Genomic DNA, 21,971 nt, shown 5'->3' with positions numbered 1-21,971 from the left:
TTGTGGGTGCCCCAAAACTGGAGGTTTTTAAGAAGAGATTTGACAAACATTTGTGTGAAATGGTAGAGGGTTTCGGGCCTGAGCAGGAAGTTGGACTAGACTAGCAGTTCTCCAAAGTCTCTTCCAATTCTGTTATTCTCTTATCCTATAAGGATATGCAGGGGTGGGATTCAAAAATTTTAACAACCGGTTCTGTGCGCGTGGCTTAGGTGGTGGGCGTGGCTTGGTGGTCATGTGACTGGATGGACACGGCTTGGTGATCATGTTATTGGCTGGGTGTGGCCAATTCAACATCACTCACATCAAGGCACGCATCTCCTCGCCTGGCCTCTCATGACTGTGGGGATGCTGCAACAGTCGTAAGTGTGAAAAATGGTCATAAGTCACTTTTTTCAGTGCCATTGTGACTTTGAATGGTTACTCCACACAAGCAAAATACCAACAAAGGAGGGGAAAAAAACTCCAGAGATATTCCTGAGACAGGAAGTCTAGTCCTACCAAGAATGTAATAAGGGTTAACGGAGAGGCAGTTTCTGTAAGCAACACCAGAATGTTTCCTTCCTGCCTTCCTTACAGGATTAGGCCAGTAATTTCTTCTAACAACCGGTTCTCCGAACTGCTTAGAATGTTAACAACCGGTTCTAACGAATAGGTGCGAACTGGTAGAATCCCACCCCTGATGATATGTGGGAAGAATCATGGAAGACAGGACAAAGAGATACAGTCAAAGGAATAGTCAGATAAAAGGCAACTTAGCCCTCAGTAGGAATGTGGACAGGGCCAATGACTCAGATGAGATCCTCTCTAGTTTCTTGGGGGTAAGGGGACCGAAGAAGAAATGTATTTTCACATTTGCAAAAATCTTTCAACCATACAATAAATAGAATTAGTTCATCTGCCATTCATTACTGCTTGGTCTACTTTGCACGTAGACACTGCCTAACATTGTCTATCTGCCCAACACTGTCAACTATTCTTTCACCACGCTATCAGTTAGCACTTGGGTTACTTTAATTTCCCCCTATTTCTTTCCATGTGTACTGTCTACTGACTGAACTTTTTGACTGTATGATCTTTTGACCATTCACTGGCGGCAAAAAGTTAGGGGCATTTTTTTGTGTCCTTTGGCTAGTAGTCAACCAGATTTGTGCAATGGAGATACCATGATCGGATAAGTGTTGCTGAAGAGCTGGAGTTTAAAAATGGGGGTTACTGCCAAGGCCAGTATGGGAACATTGAAGTATCCTAAGAACATGATGTGTGAGAAGAACTGAGAAATCAGGACCTCCCTAGGAGCAGTGGAGATTGGGAAGAGAATGACCAATTTTGCAGGTTTTAGAAATACAAAAGCCAAACTAGTAATTACTCTTTTGTTTAAGTCCAATCAATTTCAGTGCTTTAGGTAAATTTCTTTCCCTCACTTTCTCCTCTGGTGTTTTAGGAGGAGGCCAAACAGCTCCAGCAGAAAATGGACTCCTTATCCGGCTTCATAGAGATCTACATGGCAGAGTACAAGCAACTGAAAAGCAACTCAGGGAAGTGGGAGGAAGAGATCAAAGTGTTGCTGGAAAAAGGCCAAAATGACAGACAGGTAAGGAATCAACATAAATATACATTGTAAATTTTGGGATCCATAAAGTATTTACTCTTCAGCAGATAACTTTCAACCAAAATTTTAATCATGGATTTTTATAACATTACGGCATGTTTATGGTTTGTTCTTTGTTTCTATATGAACATTAAAAATATTGATTAAGCATATGTCATTCTTAGGAAGGAATCCCCACTAGAAGGCACAGGGACATTCTCTGAAGTATATTAAAAGTCTGGACCTGGTCTGTAAATAACTATTGACCTTCCGAGTCTTAGGTGAAAGGTCCCTAGTAGGCAAACCCTTTATTGCTGTACACAGAACAGATGTAGAACTGAATTTTCATGTTGTGCATTGTCACGCTCTTGTCTTCCTTTCTGCTTACAGTCATCAGTTCAGTTGTTGTCTCGGGTTAACCTTGCCAAGCAAAAAGCCCAGCAGGCAGTGAGTGCTGGTGATTCTGCTTTCAATGATGTTGAAAATATCTTGAAGAAGCTGAGGGGTGAGTTGCACGTGGGGTGTGTGTGTGTCTAAACAAGTTGCAAGTTTCTGATGGGGCTTGGGAGTGTGGGCAAGATTGTACAGCCCTTCGGATTCAGTCCCAAGGGTCTGAGATATTTCATCTCTGCATTTGCTTGGCCAAGGGTCTTCAAACTTGGCAAGTTTAAGACTTGTGGGCTTCAACTCCCAGAATTCCTGAGCTGACATGACTGGAGGAGGAATTCTGGGAGTTGAAGTCCACAAGTCTTAAAGCTGTCAAGTTTGAAGACCCCTGTCCTAGGACACGTATATTTGCCTTCATTCTTGAGACAAAATCTTCCTTAAATCTGGAATTTTCAACTACAAGCTTTGCTTCAAATGCCTGCTAGGATAAAAAAAAGTTTTTACTGGTTACTAAAAGATGAGAACAAAAGTGGAAACATGTTTTCTTGGGGAGAGAATTTCCAATCTAACATCACCTAAAAAAGCCTTGATTTCATCCTCATTAGACTAATCTCCAAACCTCATAAGACTAACCTCCCAATTTCAGCCTCTTTTGAAAGTCTTACTGTATAGGAAGGATATTAACCCTGCCCAACCTTTTGAAAACAAAGCAAAAATGGAGAAAACTGAGGAGATGTTCAGAATTACATTCGTAAGAATAAAGAAATTCAGGAAATCCAGCATAATCATTGATACACAGTACTATAAGAAATGCAAAATAATAATCATGTATATGGTGTAAAAAAAGTTGAATATACTCAAGCTACATTGTCCTAGGAAAGAAATGTAAAACCCTGATTTTGAAAATGTGCCAGCAAACTTTAAAAAACCAAGCTGGAATGCCTTTGCCCTACATGACTCTTGATTTCTTATTACATCTTCATGGTACAATGTCTATGGATATTCTCAGTCACCCAGGTCATACTTGTCCCAAAAGTCCAGCTTTTTCATAAGGCAGCTGGATTTTCTTTGTTATTCGTTGAAGATGTTTTGCTTCTCATCCAAGAAGCTTCTTCATTCACCTGAAGAAGTGAAGAAGCTTCTTAGATGAGAAGCAAAATGTCTTCAAGCAAAAACAAAAAAAAAGTCCAGTTGCCTTTTTGAAAAAAGCACCTTTGAGACAATCTTCATGGCTCTAACCAAATTTCTCCATCTATACAATTATGGTTTTTTAAAAAAATAATTATGTTATCCTTCCTTTCCACAAACATACACACATCAAACTTTTTAAAAGAATCCAAGAGCTTATTGAAATAAACAAAACATCACATCATCATAGCTATTCCAAACTGGAGTCAATTTTACTGTATGTAATAATAGATGAGAAATTCATTGAAGGACAGGCTAGAAAGAGCTATGATGATCATGTAAAAATTTAACAAGAAACAGAATCATGTCACATGAAGAGAAATCAAGAAAAGAGCTGATCAATTTAGAACTTCTTTAATGTGATGTTTTGTTTATTTCAATAAGCTCTTGGATGCTTTCAAAAAGTTTGATGTGTATATGTTTGTGGAAGGGAAAATAACATAATTGTTTTTTTTAAAAAAACATAATTTTATAGAATAAGGGTCTTCAAATTTGGCAAGTTTAAGACTTGTGGACTTCAACTCCCAGAATTCCTGAGCTAACATGACTGGAGGAGGGATTTTGGGAACTGAAGTCCACAAGACTTAAAGCTGTCAAGTTTGAAGACCCCTGTCCTAGGATAATGTTGTAGGATCCAATCTGGGTCTGTCATTGGGACCAGAGGTTTTGTCTTCTGACCTTTGGACTTATGCTGGAGCTCATCCTCAGGGAATTTCTCTCTCTCATGCTTTCCCTGAAGGATGGGCTCCAGCACGAGCCCGAAACAGAGATGGTATTCAGCCAGTTCTGACAGGTTCTGGAGAACCTGTAGTGGAAATTTTGAGTAGTTCAGAGAACTGGCAAATATCACCTCTGACTGGCCCCGCCCCCATCTCTTCTCTGCCTCCCGAGTCCCAGCTGATTGGCTGGGTCTTCTTTTGTTGCCCTGCACAGGAGAACGGAGCTGGAAAGCAGGTTAGTGGGGTGAGGAGGGAATGGGGATTTTACAGTATCCTTCCTCTGGAGTGGGGTGGAAATGGAGATTTTTTTAGTATATCCTTCGCTCTGCCATGCCTACCAAGCCATGTCCACCAAGCCACACCACACACCCACCAAGCCACACCATGTCCACCAAACCACGCCCACAGAACCGGTAGTAAAAAAAATTGAATCCCACCACTGGTCTGAAAGCTTGGCAGACTAAACCTCTCATTCTGGTGACTGACCCAGATTGGATCCTGCAAGATTTTGTTTGTTTCCAAATCAAGTCACCTTTGGCAAGTTGTGCTGAGAATTCGCTGCAGGGTACAAATCAAATTAATGAATATCCAGAGTTAAAGGGTGGGAAACTTTAGCCCTGCGCTCGATATTCAGATTCTAAAATTGCAACATCACAACCTCTGGCTCCAGTTCTTTGCACAAAGTCCACCTTATTCTATACCTTGTGCCATTTTCCTCCTTAATCTACCTAAACTTTTAATCTCAAAATATCAGAAAGTGATAATTCAACAAAGCTAAGGCAAAAATAAGATAACTTACTCTTCATTTGGTTTTTTAAAAAAATATCTTTATTTTCTCCAACTTCTGCTTATAGATTCTAATTTTCAAGTGGGTGACAAGCAAAAAGAAGCCTTGGATGCTATGCAAAGATTACCATTCATCATCAATAAAGTTGCAAGTGCCCGTGAAAAACTGAGGCGTGTAGAAGCAACCCTGGGCAAAGCTGTTAATGAAGCAGAGTCAGCCAGGAGTATATCTGGCGAAGCAAGGGAGATTGCTGGGAAGATTGATCAGGTACAGAGGAGTGGGAAAGAGTGTTAGGGTTAACTATCTACTAGTCAGAGTGTTAGGGTTAACTATCTACTAGTGAAGATGGATGACGATTTGATTTTCTTTCATTTGAATTTATGTCCTTGAAGGTTTAGATGGATTAACATGCCGTCTTTCAAAACTTATATAGCAAATATAGTTCTTTACTTAGCATTTGGATCAGAGGTGGTATTCAGCAGGTTCTGACCAGTTCTGGAGAACCAGTAGCAGAAATTTTGAGTAGTTTGGAGAACCGGCAAATGCCACCTCTCACTGGCCCCACCCCCATCTATTCTCTGCCTCCCGAGTCCCAGCTGATTGGCTGGGTCTTCTTTTATTGCCCTGCACAGGAGAACAGAGCTGGAAAGCAGGTTAGTGGGGTGGGAATAGGATTTTGCAGTATCCTTCCCCCAGGAGTGAGGTGGGAATGGAGATTTTTACAATATCCTTCCCCTACCATGCCCACCAAGCCACACCACGCCCACCAAGCCACACCCACAGAACCAGTAGTAAAAAAAATTGAATCCCACCACTGATTTGGATACAACTTCAGATTATTCAGGATCTGTCACTGATACTTTCATGTATTCATTCTTACAAGAAACCTATTAGATAGGTCAGTATAATTGACAACCAATTTGGTCTAGAGGCTAAGGCATCAGGCTAGAGACTGGAAGAGCGTGAATTCAGGTACCGCGACAATTGAAACTGGGAAATATTAATTTGTCTGAGACCACTGGACATATTCTGGCAAAATGAGATTTACATCAAAGACTTCCCATCTCTCCTTTGAGTTGCTTACCATTATTGCTATAGCAGCTTTCACCTCATCTATAGATTGAAGTATTTGTCAGGAACTGGAGTGATCAACTGGTCCTTTGTGTGGTTATGTACATCTGATATTGCTCAAAGGTGAATATTGATTTGGGTCTGAATCCATAATTAAGGGTACTGTTAATTATCAGCATTGGGGTAAGATAGAAAAAAATACTGGGAGTAAAGAGGCTCCTGTTCTAGTTCACAAAAATTCATTGGGAGATATTAGCTCCATCACTTTTTCTCAGTCTAATCTATCTCCCAGGGCTTTAGTGGGGAAAAATGAGGAATGTATGGAGCCTTGAACTTCTACATAAATGTGGAGGGTAAATCTGAAAAATAAAAGAGGTGTCTGATAGAACCATTGTTTTGCAGATGTTCTGGGGTTAGTGTCTCAGGTTTGTAGGATTGCTTGAAAATTGTTGCAATTGCTTATTACTTTTGCTCCTCAAGCCACCAAACTTGTTTCTTCAAATATCCATCAAAATATCCTCTGTTGATTTTCTTTCTTCTTCTTCTTCTTCTTCTTCTTCTTCTTCTTCTTCTTCTTCTTCTTCTTCTTCTTCTTCTTCTTCTTCTTCTTCTTCTTCTTCTTCTTCTTCTTCTTCTTCTTCTTCTTCTTCTTCTTCTTCTTCTTCTTCTTCTTCTTCTTCTTCTTCTTCTTCTTCTTCTTCTTCTTCTTCTTCTTCTTCTTCTTCTTCTTCTTCTTCTTCTTCTTCTTCTTCTTCTTCTTCTTCTTCTGTGTTTGCATTTTCAGGAGATAGGAAGGCTGGCCTTGGAAGCAAATCGGACAGCAGATGGTGTGCTTGTCTTGGAGAGTGGGATCATGTCTCTGAAGCTTGAGGTCAAACTAGTCGGGGAAGAACTGCAAGAAAAGGCAAAGGCGATTGATATGGATACCTCCATGGCTCAAGGGGTAAGTTTCCAACTTTGCCTTTTTTTATATAATGGGTGCTTTGAAGAAACTTCTGTTTCCGTTAGAAAGCCTATTGAGCAGGTTAATCTAGTACTGATATTTCTCCAGGTAACTGAGGCATCCGAGAGAGCCAAAACCAATGCTGTCAGTACTGCAAATGCTGTCCAAGACATACTCAGATTCCTAGAAGATGTTTCGCGCATGATAGGTAAGAAACAAAGTGGTTTCTGTTTATGGCTAAAGCATAATTTGGTTTCATTAGTGGGTGATTCAAGAAAAGTCAATTAATCAGGTTAAATCAATTATAAGAGACAATGACAAGCGTGTTGATCATTGAACAGGGGGGCAAATAATTTTTATCATTGTGTATTTTTCACTTACTATATTTGGGCTATTTCACAAAGGTAACCCTATTGAGGTATTAATGATAGAGTATATATATATATATATATATATATATATATTTGTTTTCTGAGGTTCTCGCGGGTATTTGTATGTGGATCTTTGGTTATTCGGGTTTTGTCCCGCGTAAGATTCAAAGTATCTAGGCAACGTTTCGATGAAGTCTCATTCATCATCTTCAGGCTTGCTTCTTCAGCTCTGTGCTTCTCAGAGTGCACTTATTCTTCTGCACGCGTTGAAGAACATAAGAACTCAATCAAAAAAGAAGAACCGACCTCTTCCCTGGTCCAACACCTCAAAGCCACAGGACATGAGATTGACTTTAAAAATACCAGAACTATCGCCAAAACCGAACACTTCAACAACAGAATAATCAGAGAAGCCATAGAGATAGAAAAACGCCCACACAGCATGAATAAAAGAGATGACACCTCCCGCTTACCAACCATTTGGAAACCCGCCCTCATGAACAGACGAGTACCTAACATGATGAATGACACCAGACCCACACCCACGAGGGCCACACGAGATGCCACCACCACACTTCCACATAAAAAGCAGACTCACACCCACACAGAAGATGAGACACGACCACAGACCAGAAGCCGCACTGCAGCTGCATCACTACCCACTTCAAACCCCTCTGAGCCATACATGAAGCGAACTGACCCCCCACCATGAAGATGCAGCACGACCACGAACTCGAAGCCAAACAGCAAGATCACAGCTCACCAGCTCAAATCCCCCAGTAACTAAGACCAACCTGAGCACAACCAAGCCCCCACCTGAACAGAACACGCCTCCAGCCAATCAGAACATGGCCAACCCCCAACCAATCAGAACACAGCCAAACCCCCAACCAATGAGAACACACCCCCACCCAATCAGAACACAGCCAAGCCCCCACCCAATCAAGTCACACCCCCACTAGCAGTTAAAAGGAAGAAGCAGCTGCAAGCTCACATCACTCTGAGAAGCACAGAGCTGAAGACAGAAGCCTGAAGATGATGAATGAGACTTCATCGAAACATTGCCTAGATACTTCCAATCTTACGTGGGAGAAAACCCGAATAACCAAAGATCCACATACAAATACCTTCCAGGTGCGCACTAAGAAAGGATTTTTCAAAATGACTATCAGAGCATTAGTATTTCCTATATTATTATTAACATGCTCTGATGCTAAGGAGTTCTGCTCCCCCTTCCCACCTGAAAAGAAATCTCTTCCAAATGCAAAATACAAGCAAAGGAGAGGAGTTTCAGTTTCAGTTTCAGTTTTAGTTTCACAGCATCAAGCAGCTATATTACAGAATAGTTGAGCTAAGCCATGCCCAGGCTCCTTGCTGTCTCCTTCTTGCTCACACAGCAAATATTGTTTCAGTTTCCAAACAGCCCTCAACTCTCTCACACACTGACAGGACGCTAGCCAGATGAATACCAATGGATGCTGTTAGGCAGAGGCAGAATTTTCCCCTCTTATTTTCCTCCCCAAAATCTAAGCCTGATCACATAGTTTCGTAGCAAAGCATGGGTACAGAGCTAGTATAGGATAATATTATGCCTGCAGTTAATAAAAAGTAGTTGAAACCTTCACTTAAATTTTTTGATCTTCACTTAAAATTTAACAGCCAGTTTAGCAAATTTATCACTCTGATAAACTTTATAATGACAACCAGCAGCTTGAATTGTACCCAAAAGCCTACTGGGAGTCAGTGCACCTCCATGAGGGTGCAGAAATATAGTTGAGCATCATTAGCATTCTGATGATACTTCATCCTGTGCCTTCAGGTGACCCCATCCAATGAGTTCATGTAAATGTTAATCTGGAATGGGGTGAATACCAAGCCTTGAGCACCTCCATCCTCCAAATTGATCCCAGAGGAAGGGAGTGAAACCAGTACAAGATAACAACACTCCAATCAACCCATTTAAAAAAAAGCCATACCCAACCAGACCCAACATAAATACTACACATAGAATAGCCCAAAGCACATGTTCCGGTAGAGAGAGAGGTTACCCTGAGGATGACTCCAGCTTGAGTCCAAAAGCTTGGAAGACTAAACCTCTGGTCCTTGTGACTGAACCACATGAGATCCTGATACAAGATAACGTCCCCAGCTTTTAAATAGGGTGTTGGTCCAAAACAATACCATAATCAATAGTATCAAAAACTACTGAGAGATTCAGGAGAACAAGAATGGATAAAATACGTCTATCCTATTGATATGACATGCATAAATATGATCAGTGCTGTCTTAGTCACATCACCAGATCTTAAATCATATTGAAAAGGGTCTAGGTTATCTGCTTCCTCTACCTCTCCATCTTCCTCTCTGAAGCTCCAACATGACCACCTTCTCAACTACCTTCCTTAAAAAGAGAACATAAATTGTCTAAAAGGGGTCAGGTCTAGAAATGGATTCTTGAGCAGGGGGTAGACCCCAGCCTCTTTAAACACCAGCTAGATCAGGGGTGTCCAACCTTAGCAGCTTTAAGCCTGGCGGACTTCAACTCCCAGAAGTTGAAGTCCACCAGGCTTAAAGTTGCCAAGGTTGGAGACCCCTGAGCTAGATCACTCCAGTGGTGGTTTTCAAAATAGTTTACCACCGGTTCGGTGGGCGCGGCTTGGTGGGCACACTTTGCACGTGCACCAAACGCGCACTTTGCGCAGGCGCAGAGGCTTTCCGACTCACCTCCTGCAATCCTGCATTCTCCCTGTTGCTTCAGCAGCTAACGCGCAGCAATCTGCGGTGCCACAGAAAACAGCTGTGCTCCAAAAGCAGGGAATAATCCCTGCTCCCTGCTATGGGAACCCGGGCGGCAGGTGGGCCCAACAGCAGCTCCTCAAGAGAGAATCAGTTCGGTCTTTGCTGATCTTCGGCACTACCAGTACACCAGAACCAGTCTGAACTGGTAGAATACCACCACTGGTATTCTCAAGGATAAAGGGATAAACATTATCCCTTTGTTTATCATCATAAACATTATCATTTCCCAGACAAATCTGAGAAAAAAGTGTGCATTGGCTAACAACTTCAGTGGCTTTGATTCTTGAATTATGAGGCAGCTACTTATGTAGCAGTTTAGAATTATGGGTTTAGAAGAATATATTCTTCTGTTACTCTTTTGCTAGGACAACTAGAGGATGTGGATGATCAGAGTGTGAACCAGCTTGAAAATGAACTCAGCAACGCCAGAACAAGAAACAACCAGTTGAAAAAAATGATGCTGCAGCTAGAGGAAACAGCCAGCCGGCAGAAGCTTCGAGTCCAGACGCTGGATAGTAGCATTACTGAGATCCTTGCAGATATCAAGAACTTGGAGGTGATCAAGAATACTCTTCCTCAAAATTGTTTTAATGTACAGCCCATTGAGAGACCTTGAAGACTTTGCTGGGAAAGCAGATTTCCATCAACTCCATTTTCCAAGCCATGGACAAACATCAGGGTTAGAGAAATGATTTTGGGGTGAAGTGAAGAGATGCCTGCCTTACAAGAATGGCTGCTGTGACTCTAACTAACGGGTCCTTTGGAAGGCCTGTCCATCCGGTTACTCTGCTTCTGAGGCAACCACTACCTTTCAGCAGGAGCACAATTTGAAGGGAATGTAATTCAAGCCCTCGCCCTCTTGAAAAAACAAGGGGGAAAACAATCTGTTGATATGTCAGAGAAGCCAACCGCTGTAAAGAACAATGTGGGAGAGGCTGGATGAATAGATATGTATCTTCCAATATATAAAAACCTACGTATTTTTCTGGTTTAACTTGAAGGTGCTATCCCAGACTGTCATCTACCATTGACTCTCTGCTTTATTTAGCCCTTGGTCATCCTTTCTTTCTTTTCTTTTTTTGTGATTCAGCAGAAGCAAATAGATGTTGCTGCATTGTTAAATTTATTCTGCTCTATTATCAAAATGCTAGGCAATGAATAATTAACTTTTCCACTAAGCATTCTAGAAATACCTTTTCTTTCCAAAAACACTTTCCCCCTCCCCTACCATCTCTGGTAGCTGTTCAGATAATCATATAGGAGATGGAACATGTATCTATCCATACACCTAAACTAGTTTTACAATAATTATCTCAAGCCAGGGAATCTGGTAACTCTCAATCTGTGATGGGAAGGAGATTTTAGTAGACTGTTCAGTAAACTGATGAAAAGACAATCCCCAAACAGAGAAATGTCGGTCCTTAGGTTACACAGGTTACATAAGCTTGTATAAATAGCCCTGTCTTTGATAGATGTGCTTTCTTCATTTTCCTTCATTTATTTTCTCTCCACTTACTAAATGACAAACTAGGAAGGGAAGAATTTAATAAGGGCAGTGGTCCAAGAGGTAATATTTTGGAGGGGAGGAGTACCTATATCACCTCAGTTTGGGTGTGGCATTCAGGTCACCTCCTTTGTCAATTTAGATGATTCAACCCTTGTCCCAAGATTTATTACACCCTTATGGTTCTATTCTTTCCTGCTGAGGTTCAGAATCAGGTCCTGAAATACAAAGCTGGATCTGCTGAGTTAAATTAAGAAAAAAGGTAGGTTGAAATTGTGGCACATGAAAAATCTTAATAAATAGTTTGCTGAATTAGGATGAATACGAACTTAGCTTATATTTTGGCTTGTTCATATTAATAAAGCCCTCTCTCCCACTAAAACAGCAGTTAGGGTGTATTCTAGCAGGAAGTTCCTGCAAAAATATTATAGTGATCCATCTACTCTCTCAGGCAACCTTAGTTAGAACACATGGGTTAGCATTCCAGGGAACCTCCATTCTGATCAATAACTCCGAGACAAGCATAATCTCAAAAGTACTTTTATTAGAATAGCACCTGGCACATCTGTGGAATTTCGAAACTAAAAGTGTCCCAACCTACAAACCATCCCCTTTTTACTCATCATCACATCACATGAACCAATTGCAAAGTAAGTTCCATTTCTTCCTGTGCCACACTCTTTGACCTTGAACTAACAAAAGAATTCTATTTTGTCTACTAAGAGCTGCTCAATTAAAATCACCCCCCTCCCACTTTCTCAAGCTATGTGGCAGGGATGAATAAGGATTTCAAAGCTGACAACATGATTCAATAAAACCCAACAGGAAGAAAACTTACAGATTTTAATCTTTTTACTGGTAACCTCATTCAGTTACTTTGGACAGTCTCTGGACAGTCCTTTGCAAACAACTGTATCTGGCTCCATACCAGAGGTGGCCCATACCAGCAGGTTCTGACCACTTCTGGAGAACCTGTAGTGGAAATTTTGAGTAGTTCAGAGAACCAGCAAATATCAGCTCTGACTGGAGATTTTACAGTATCCTTCCCCTGCCACGCCCACCAAGCCACTCCCACAGAACTGGCAGTAAAAAAAAAAAAATGAATCCCACCACAGCTCCATACTGCAAAATATGTGCTGTACTATTCAGCTACACCATGGGTGTCAAACTCACCACATCAATTGCTGTCACATGACATTTTACGATGTTTTTCCTATTTGCAAAGCTAGGTGGGCGTGGCCAGCGCATGACGCATCCGTCCCATGGGCCACCAGTTTGACATCCCTGGGCTACACTAATTAAATCCATCCCCAACCATTAATTTTTGGGGGTCAGTCATAGTGTCTCAATCTAGGGGTTCAGTACTCCCAACAAATCTGTTGTTACAGGAAAAATTGAAATTTAAAGGCCATGGTTCCTGGAATAAAAGTGGGGTATCTATTTGTTCAATAAAAATATACATTATGCCATTATACAAAGGTTTAATTTGAGAGATTTCAGAAAAAAAACAATACATTTATGCATTGCTTTCTAACAGGATTCTGCTTCTACACAAAGTAGTGTAGTGATAGTTTGTCCAGCCTAGGATATTTGCACAGTTGAATACGATATCTGGTTTGTTTTAATCTTTTTTAAAGAGAGAAGAAACCATTTGTCACACTGCAGACAGAAAATATACCCCCAAATTTCCTAATATCAAAGCAACATTAAAAGCCAACAAAATTTAATTAGCATAATTTTATTTCTTATATCCTTTTAAACATTTTTTCCAATTTCAACATTGCCTTTATGATCACGACCATTTTAGCAATAATGATCGAACTCCAGCATATTACATCAGTGTAAAACTGTCATTTTCAAATCTTTTTTTCCTTTTAACATTTTTTTTTTAAACAAAGCAAAGTTTAGTTTAAAAGGGCAGGTTCAATAACGACAAAGAATTTTCTTCCGTCGCTGTGTAGCTAAAAACCATATTTTGTGTCAAGGTAAATCAGTCTGATAGTCACATCTGCAACTTTTACCAAAGCAATCCCACTTGCATGCTCCGAACCACAATTTCTCAACCTCAACAACTTTAAGAGGTATGGACTTCAGCTCTTGGAATCCTGGCTGCTGGCTGGGGAATTCTGGGAGTAGAAGTCCATACCTTTAAAGTTGCTAATGTGGGAAAGAGTGGATGGATGCTACACCTGCTCCCCTCTCCCCCAGAATTATAAGCATAACTGAGAACATGAAGGCGAAGAGTACTGTAGTAAGACTTTATATACATAATCTGTATCACAATGCTACGTTTCTAAGGCATGCTGTCCTAAACTGGATGAAATTGGAAAGTGGCCCCAGTAATTCATTATTATTTTTTTGTGCAGAGAAATGGAGAGATCCTCCTGTTATTTCCTTCTCATGTCCTACTTGCTTGTGTCCAACCAAAATTGTCCTTTACACCTTTTGGGAAGGTTAGGTTTACAGTCGCACACACATACAACCACACACACAAAATCACACATGCACGCCGCACAGAGCTGACTTATGTGGTTGGTGGGCGTGGAATCTCACAGCTTGGCATTAAGACCAATAGTGGACTGCAGCAGGAAGTGAATGAGAAAGTGCTTTAGAAGTTGTAGCTGATACCTCTCACGGGACAGCGGGGAAGGCGATTTATCTAGTAATGTAGGCTATCTAAGCCTTCTCTTGAGTAGAAAAATTCTTATCAAAGACAGTCTCTTGTACATCTGCCTACAATAGCAGTGAGTACCTGGGAGGACTCAGTGCTTTGGATGCTACAGTAAACGATGAGGATGAGCCTCCTCAAAACATCTCTGTCCTCAGCTATTCTATCTGGTTTCTAAGTGCTTGTTTGGATGGCAGCTGGTTCTCATAAGCAACAGTTCACACCTGAGATTGTGCGCACAATGAATTCAGCAGGACGTTGCCATACCTTGTTTGCTCACATTTCACAGGGAAATCCACGTGACATTACCAGCCATCTGGTTTTTTCCCCCCTCCCCGCAGTATTACTTCTGCCGCCTTCTTACTTTATAAAAAACAACATCTGTGAGAATAAAAGAGTAGCATAAGAGCCACAGATGTAATGCTGATCTTGATATATAGTCCATCTTCTTTACGGTATGATTTAGATGTAGGCACTGACATTAATTCTTGCAGTGGGCGTTAATTTAGAAACCCATTTCTCCCCCACCCCCCACCCGCATCAATCTTAGTACTAAAGTGCTTCCCTAGCTATAGTTTATTTTTTTAAAAAAGAGAGAAACGACATAAATAAAAGAGTATTAAAACACGGTAACACTTCAACTTTGTTTTTTGCTTTTTCAAAAAAAATAATAATCCCCATCTTTCTGGCTGGTATTTTTTTTAACCAGTTCTGTCCTTCCTAATTAAATACTTCTAACTTTGCAGTCTGAAACAGGCGAACTCATTTCAATGAATAAGCAGACAGCACAAAATAAACAAGTTATTATTTTCTTTTTTTTCTTTTTTCATAAAAAGGATCATCACTAAGGTTTCTCCCCATAGCTGAACTGGATCCTCCTACTCTATGTGCTACACCGCCAGTAGGGTGGAAAGCTCAAGCTGTTTTCCTAATTGTGAAGCTTTTGCCACCTCTGATATTCTCCAGTGATCCTAGTCCTTCTCGGTGTCCATAACATGCACACGCTACTAAACAGCGGTATTGGTGGACCATTTAATCTACCCCAGCTTTTAGGCAGCTTTTTTGTAATTGTTGTGTTTCAGGGAGGGTTTGCTTTTCGTATGGAGGATAAAGTGTCTATTTTACAGCATAAACTCGAGCAGCAGTCCATGGAAAAATGCTGCCAGACTATAGGACCATGTACAATTGTTGCCTACAAGAAATACACATGTAATTCCTTGACAGAAGAAAATAATGAACTGAAAGAGCCTACAATTATAAAACCAGCCACGGTACACCATGACAAGTAGTTAAACTCCAAATGGGTTTCTGAAGACCACGAAAATCCAGGGACAAACAATGGTGGGCCACATCACTAGCTACCATTCAAGAAACCTGTGTCCTGTGGCTCTTTCCCCACTTTTAAGAAATGCTCCTTTTAAAAAAGATGTGAGAGTACAACAGCAACCAAAATAAAAACATGTCATCCTCTCCTTCGGAAACAGATATCTATTTACAATTGGAGGGTGGGGGAGAGAGGGGAGGGAAAGATGCTAAATATGAAGCAAACTTGCTTTCTGAGCTTTTTACACCTTTTCTCCAATAACCTTTAAAATAACAAAAACAAAAAAAAGGTTCCCATTGCAGAAAAGCATTACAGATGGGCAGTTCTATTTTTCTGCTTTCTCTTGTTTTGTTCGTGTTCACTGCAAAATTCTTCTATCAATGACCTAAAATATTTTGGTGGGTGTTCAGTTTTTAATAAGCTTTGCCATCTCAATGTCATGATAAAGGGTGGCAATTATTTAAAAAGCCAATTTGGGGATGAGGGGATTGAGAAAGCAAATGAGAAACAGTAAACATAAAATAGCCCCACCAAGATGTTATTTAGCCAACAGAGGGAGAGAGAGGAAAGGAAACAGAAGAGCCATCATCCTGCTTCTCAAAACCATGCTGAAAAGGCAAGTAATGTTGTTTCCTCTGTTGCATGCTGGGAAGGGCAATCCAAATCTTCTCCCTTTAAGCCATAGTGCCATATATTCTTTACTCTTTTCCTGCAAGGGGAGAAGGGTTGCTGGATGGCATATGTACTTGGCTGTTAGCTGTAGGCGGCAATTCCCGGGGCTGGGGGGAAAAAAAAAATCAGAGTGGAATAGGCAGATGCACACAAGAGGCCTTGAAAAAAGAAACAAGAGTGAGAAAGAGAACCGCGATGAACAATCGTAGGAAGGTGGTGCCACATGGCAGCTTTGCCACAATGCCAGCAGGAGCTTTAACCGGAGGCATTCAGGTACAGCTGGCTCTTAAGGATGTAATCAATGACTGGCTGACACAGATAATCCACCACATGCCCATCTCCATGCTGAAGGGCAAGTCTGTGAGGGATAGGGAGAGAAAGAAGAAGGAAGAGAAAGCATTAATCAAATTACTTTAAAGCCGGACAGGTATATATAGTCCAGGCCAACAATCTTCTGGTTCTTCCTAGGCTAACCCTGTATAATTTGCTAGCTGGCCCATTTCTAAGAGACCCATTGGAGAGCAGAGGCAAAAATGGTCTTAACGTTGTTGGGAGAAGGGAATTGAGGATTGCAAAGGAGAGGTGACACCTGTGGGCAGATTTGGCACAGATTTGTCATCTGTGACAAATCTATTTTAGATCCTGTACAGTTTTCATCAGTTTCCCACCACACAGTGTATGGGAAATCGGGTCACAGCTTCCAGTAATTATGGTCAGAAGATTCTTCAAGGCCTGCCAAAAAGGGGAATCAGACTGCATGTATGTCTAGAGCTAAAAGTTACCCATCCTTATCCCAGTAGATAGGGATGCGGTGGCTCAGCTTATCGATCAGAAAAGTCGGCGGTTCGACGGTTCGAATCCCTAGCACCGCATAACGGAGTGAGCTCCCGTTACTTGCCCCAGCTTCTGCCAACCTAGCAGTTTGAAAGCATGTAAAAATGCAAGTGGAAAAATAGGGACCACTTTGGTGGGAAGGTAACAGCATTCCATGCACCTTCCATGCACCGGCTATGCCGGCCACATGACAATGGTGACGTTTTTGGATAGTGCTGGCTCTTCGGCTTTGTAACGGAGATGAACACCACCCCCTAGAGCCAGAAACAACTAGCACATATGTGTGAGGGGAACATTTATCTTTACCTTATCTCAGTAGATGATATCCCAAATAGAATTGCCTAACCCTTGTGGCATATCTCATACGGGGGAGAGTCTTTTTTGCTTAACATACTTAAGAAGTAATCTATGCAAAGAGCAATTAATGTAGCAAATGGAATCTAGCATGTAATTTTTCTCCAACCCACACCTCATGCCAACCGAAGACAGTAAGCCCAGGGAGAATTTAAATTGCCTGGTCTTTATGCAACAAATGTGGGCAGACGTCTTAATGAAAGATAAGAAAGTTAAAACTCATTGGAAGTTCTGTCCTTTGCCAGTCTATTTGACAAAGTTATAAAATTCTGGATGAATTCAGCTGCAGGTTCCACAATGTATTTATTTTTTTTCAACTCTGCAATGCCCTTAAAACAACCATCAGAACTCTAGCGTTATTTTGTATAACCAACTTCCTACTATATTTAGGGTCTCCCCAACAGGCAAAAAAAGGTGAAGGACAGGGGGAAACAATAAACAGGCAGGATTTATGGGTTACCTCCAAATTTTTCTGCCTGTTCATGTGCCTGTATTTTATTCTGTACACACAGAGTTGTTAAGCGAGTCGCGTCCGATTTTCTTTGCCACAGTGGATAAGCGAACCACTGCAGTTATTAAAGGAATCAGGCAGGTGTTAAGCAAATCTGGCTTGCCCCACTGACTCTGCTTGTCAGAAGCCAGCTGGGAAGGTTGCAAATGGTGATCACAAGACAGTGCAATTTTCACAAATAGGTGCCAGCTGCCAAGCGCCCACATTTTGATCACATGACAGTAGGGATGCAGTGACAGTTGTTAAGCGCGAGGACTAGTTTTAAGTCATTTTTTTTCAGTGCTGTTGTGACTTTTTTTTTTACTGTCACTAAACAAATGGCTGTAAGTAAAAAAACGACCTATATTATCGAATACTCTTTGCCCTTGAAGAGATGGCTTCCCCTCCAACCAAGCCAGTTTCTTAATAATTAACTTGCTGCTATTTTGTTCCCTCCCCAGTAAAGTTAACTTCCCCATTCGTAGCCCATTTCCCCTCACTCACCTGCTTTTAGTGGAACTGACAATAGCCATGGGGTGATTCACATCATCCTTCACAACCAGGATATTGTTCTGTGGAGAAAACATCGCCAGGGGATCTAAGCATGGATCTTTCCACATGCTCACTGAAGCAGGATATTGGCATTTAAGATTTGTAAACTCAAGAGAAGGGCCTTTTCAGTTATGGCATCCTTACCTCAGAATGCCACCCCCACACACCCATCCCATTGTTTCCAAGCCCTTCCTTTAAAAAAAATTAGAGGAAAGTGAAGTTGTATTGAATCAGTATTTTGAGTGGAAGAATTGAACATTTTTACTGACAGGTTATTTTTCACTGTAAATTGTTTTAAGCTACCCTGGTATTTATTGTACTCTTATCATTTCAATGAGTTGTTTTTTTTAATCAATGAATTGTAAATCTCTGAAAGTGTTGTAGCTGGCAGAATAGAAAAGAAAAAGGAAAGGCTATTGCAAAGGAAAACTAATTGTATTCATTTTTTTCCCCTCTCTAAATAGCTCAGATTGAGATTTGGATACACAAACCAATAGTTAGGGGAATCCAAGTCTCAGTCTGACTCTAGGTTATTCCTTCTTTCAGATATAGCCAAAGCCTTCAATTTTTCTGAAGCAAAGGCTCAAAATAATGTCACTTGCTCACTTTTTTTGTCAGAATCCTTGCATTTTAAAGAAGGGATTAATAACAAATTGTTGTAGGTGAAAATCCAAGTTAGAGAGAGACTAAAAAAAACTTAATGGCTTTATCCTGAGCCTGCTTAGGACATGTTAGCCCTGCAAGGTAGTCCAGAAAAGAAGCACAATTATGAGTGCTAATTTTGTTGTGAGGTTTTGGAATCTTGCAAGACTGAAAGCCTTCCTTCCTTCCTCTCCTTTTACTCTTCAGAAAACTAGCGAGGGTCCCTACTGAAATGTTTCTCATGCACCTTCCTTCTACTGTAGATGGAAATCTCTTTGATGCGATGGTTGCCCAGTCTGTCCGTTCTGTCTCCCAAGATCATTTCAACATACCATTACTGGACAAGGAGGCTACTCTTGACTCTTGGTAGGAGATGACCTGGCTGAGCCCGAGGGAGGAGTCAAGCATGTCATAAGTCAGGAATACCTTCGTGCCCACAAGAGATTTAAGTCCACTCCACTTTGAATGGCTCTCTTATTTTCCCTGCATTTTCCTTAAGAGTCAGTTGGCCAGATTCTTGTAGAGAGCTTAAGCTTCCAATAAATCTTTTCACTCATTTGAATTGCTTGCATCTCCTGTTTTCCCTGGACCTGACACTATTTCCAGGCCAAGATCTTCTACTGTCCTGGCTACAACTTCCTCAAGAAACCTAGAAGACAGTATTCCAGTAGGGTTCCTGCCCCTATGTAGACAAACCTGAAATGGGTAACTATATTGTAATGGTATGTGTGGATGATCCTGGGGTACTAAGAGAAGAGATGTGGCTAGGAAACAATCAGACGAGAGAGACAGGATACAGTGGTGGGATTCAAAAACATTTACTACTGGTTCTGTGGGCATGGCTTGGTGGGCGTGGCTTGGTTGGTGTTGGCAGGGGAAGGTTACGGCAAAATCCCCATTCCCCAACCCCACCTCACTAACCTGCTTTCCAGTTCCGTTCTCCTGTGCAGGGCAACAAAAGAAGAGCCAGCCAATCAGCTAGGACTTGGGAGGCAGAGGATAGATGGGGGTGGGGCTAGTCAGAAGTGGTATTTGCTGGTTCTCCAAACTACTCAAAATTTCCACTACCAGTTCTCCAGAACTGGTCAGAACCTGCTGAATACCATCTCTGGACAGGAGCCCCCAGTGGATTAATGCTCAGAGGAAGAAATTTAGGAAGAAAGGACCTGCAATAATGGTTCAGGCAGTTAAGGGCGGTGGCAGGAAGTTTGTACCTTCAGACTTGCAAGATCATCTTAATGTAGCTCTACAATAAAGTAGAATTAGCTCATCTAGTCAAGCTTCCTGTCTGGTTTACCAGGGAGTGCTGACACATATGCAACCAGGGAGATGCAGGAAAGCAGGCTTGAGTGCCAGCCTAAAGTCTGTTTATTACTGCAGTTTTAGAGCAACAAAAACAACAAAACTTACTTTATACTTGCGAAGTATAGAGGAGTGCTTCATGATTCTCTCGGTATCAGCACCATCTCGTGGCACAACAACAATGCCAAAGTCCCCCACTATCACCTCCATCTGTTTAAATTAGAATGGATATCTTTTATGAAAGCATATGTCTACAGAAACCTTCTCCTAAATCTGAAGCAACTTTGGGGTTATTGTCTTCCAGGGAAGACGTATTCTATGCACTTGGTTATATTGGGATCCATTTTCTTGCTAATCTGTTTTTTTTTTTTTTCCTCCTCTGTCTCTCAAAAGCTTCCACAGAGTTTTCAAAAACATAGCACACAGTTTTGGCTGAATCTCGTGAACTGTAGATACTTGCGGGAAAATCAATAAAAGAAGAAAAGAGTTGGAAGGGATCTTGGAAGTCTTCTAGTCCAACCCCTTGTTCAGGCAGGAAACCATTTCAGACAAGTGATTGTCCAATCTCTTAAAAATCTACAGTGTTGGAGCGGCCACTACTTCTGGAGACAAGTCCTTCCACTGATTAATTGTTCTAACTGTCAGGACATTTCTCCTTAGTTCTAGGTTAGATCACTCCCTGATTCTATCCCTCTGTTAATGCAGTCTAGGACTGCGTTGGCATAAATATATTTGTACTTATGTTGAAGATAAGTGGGAAACAATGATTTTCTAATAGTTGATAAGGGAAATAGTTTGTTGGAGATTTGCTTCTATGAAGTTACAAGCATTGATAGATGCAAGCAAACTGTATAAGAGGTAGTAGAAAAAATATCAATATTTAATTTTGCACATTATAACTGCAGCCAGAATAACCTACGCACAAAACTGGAAACGGTCTTCCATTCCTTCAGAGGATAAGGTAATTAAAAAAATACATGAATGTGCTGAGATGGATAGCCTAACTAAATTGTTAAAAAATAAACAAGATAGTGACTATTATGAAATATAGAACATTTGGTATGATTGGTTAAAGAAAAGGTAATATTTGATATTTGGATAAGTTATGGAAATGACAGAAGACATGCATTTAATTATAAACTATATAGAAATTAAAACATTAAAAGAACGAAGGAGTTATTGTAACAAGGCAGATCACGTCAATGATAAAGATAAAGCTCAATATACGCTGTAAAATAAATGTATGTATGTATAAAAAATTAACCATTGCATTATAGTTGTGCAAGTTGTATTTAGCAGAATCTCATCTGCCATCAATGTATTGTATAGTCAGTAGCCGTTTCAGTTTTAAATTTGGGGCTAGCCTACTGCTGTGCCAGAATATTTTTTCTTAATCCTGATTGGTTGGGAGTCTTGGTCTGTGTTTATTGGTCTTGGAGTTTGCTGTGTTCTGCTTGATTGGTGTTTCTAATATCTTCTGTCCGTTTTGTGGCTTTTTTTTTTTTGTCTTGATTGGCTGGCAACATTGTGTTCCTGTATTGGAGCCTTTTGGTGCGGCTTGGCTCTGAGTAAACGGACAGCTATCATTTATTAGGAAGCTAGGTTTCATCTGGGTGCCTGGTTGGGGTGTGTTTGAGCTGGAGGTATCAGGGGGGATCTGTTTGTGCCCAGGTGTTTGCCTGGCTTGTGCTGTGGATATTTTTTTGTTTGTGAGTGCAGGCTTCCAGATAATTGACAGTCTGGTGGAATCATCTCTTCTATTCATGCTTTCAGGTC

General features: G+C 41.0%; 2 protein-coding genes across 3 annotated transcripts in view; one reads left to right on the top strand and one right to left on the bottom strand.

Annotated features, from left to right (window-relative positions):
* LAMC2 (laminin subunit gamma 2) overlaps positions 1-14,733 on the top strand; it is a 65,898-nt gene extending 51,165 nt beyond the window's left edge. Inside the window, exons 19-23 of one of the 2 annotated variants that reach the window (XM_026669261.2) lie at positions 1,979-2,093; positions 4,737-4,936; positions 6,525-6,683; positions 6,792-6,891; positions 10,219-14,733. In XM_026669261.2, coding sequence (XP_026525046.2) covers positions 1,979-2,093; positions 4,737-4,936; positions 6,525-6,683; positions 6,792-6,891; positions 10,219-10,469 — 825 coding nt within the window. In that variant the 3' untranslated portion in view covers positions 10,470-14,733. The remainder of the gene's footprint in view (positions 1-1,978; positions 2,094-4,736; positions 4,937-6,524; positions 6,684-6,791; positions 6,892-10,218) is intronic. The other variant, XM_087960866.1, reaches the window with a different exon arrangement.
* Positions 13,708-21,971, bottom strand: part of NMNAT2 (nicotinamide nucleotide adenylyltransferase 2) — an 85,736-nt gene continuing 77,472 nt past the window's right edge. The window contains exons 9-11 of the mRNA XM_087960863.1: positions 20,304-20,405; positions 18,204-18,271; positions 13,708-16,379 (exon numbers count right to left, since the gene is read on the bottom strand). Coding sequence (XP_087816989.1) covers positions 16,277-16,379; positions 18,204-18,271; positions 20,304-20,405 — 273 coding nt within the window. The 3' untranslated portion in view covers positions 13,708-16,276. The remainder of the gene's footprint in view (positions 16,380-18,203; positions 18,272-20,303; positions 20,406-21,971) is intronic.

Source organism: Notechis scutatus, chromosome 3 (assembly GCF_049901735.1).
Source record: "Notechis scutatus isolate UNSWTSFEM ecotype Mainland chromosome 3, rNotScu1.2, whole genome shotgun sequence".
Taxonomy (NCBI): Eukaryota; Metazoa; Chordata; class Lepidosauria; order Squamata; family Elapidae; genus Notechis; species Notechis scutatus.
Note: the sequence above shows the minus strand (reverse complement) of the source record. Positions and strands in the feature narration are given on the sequence as shown.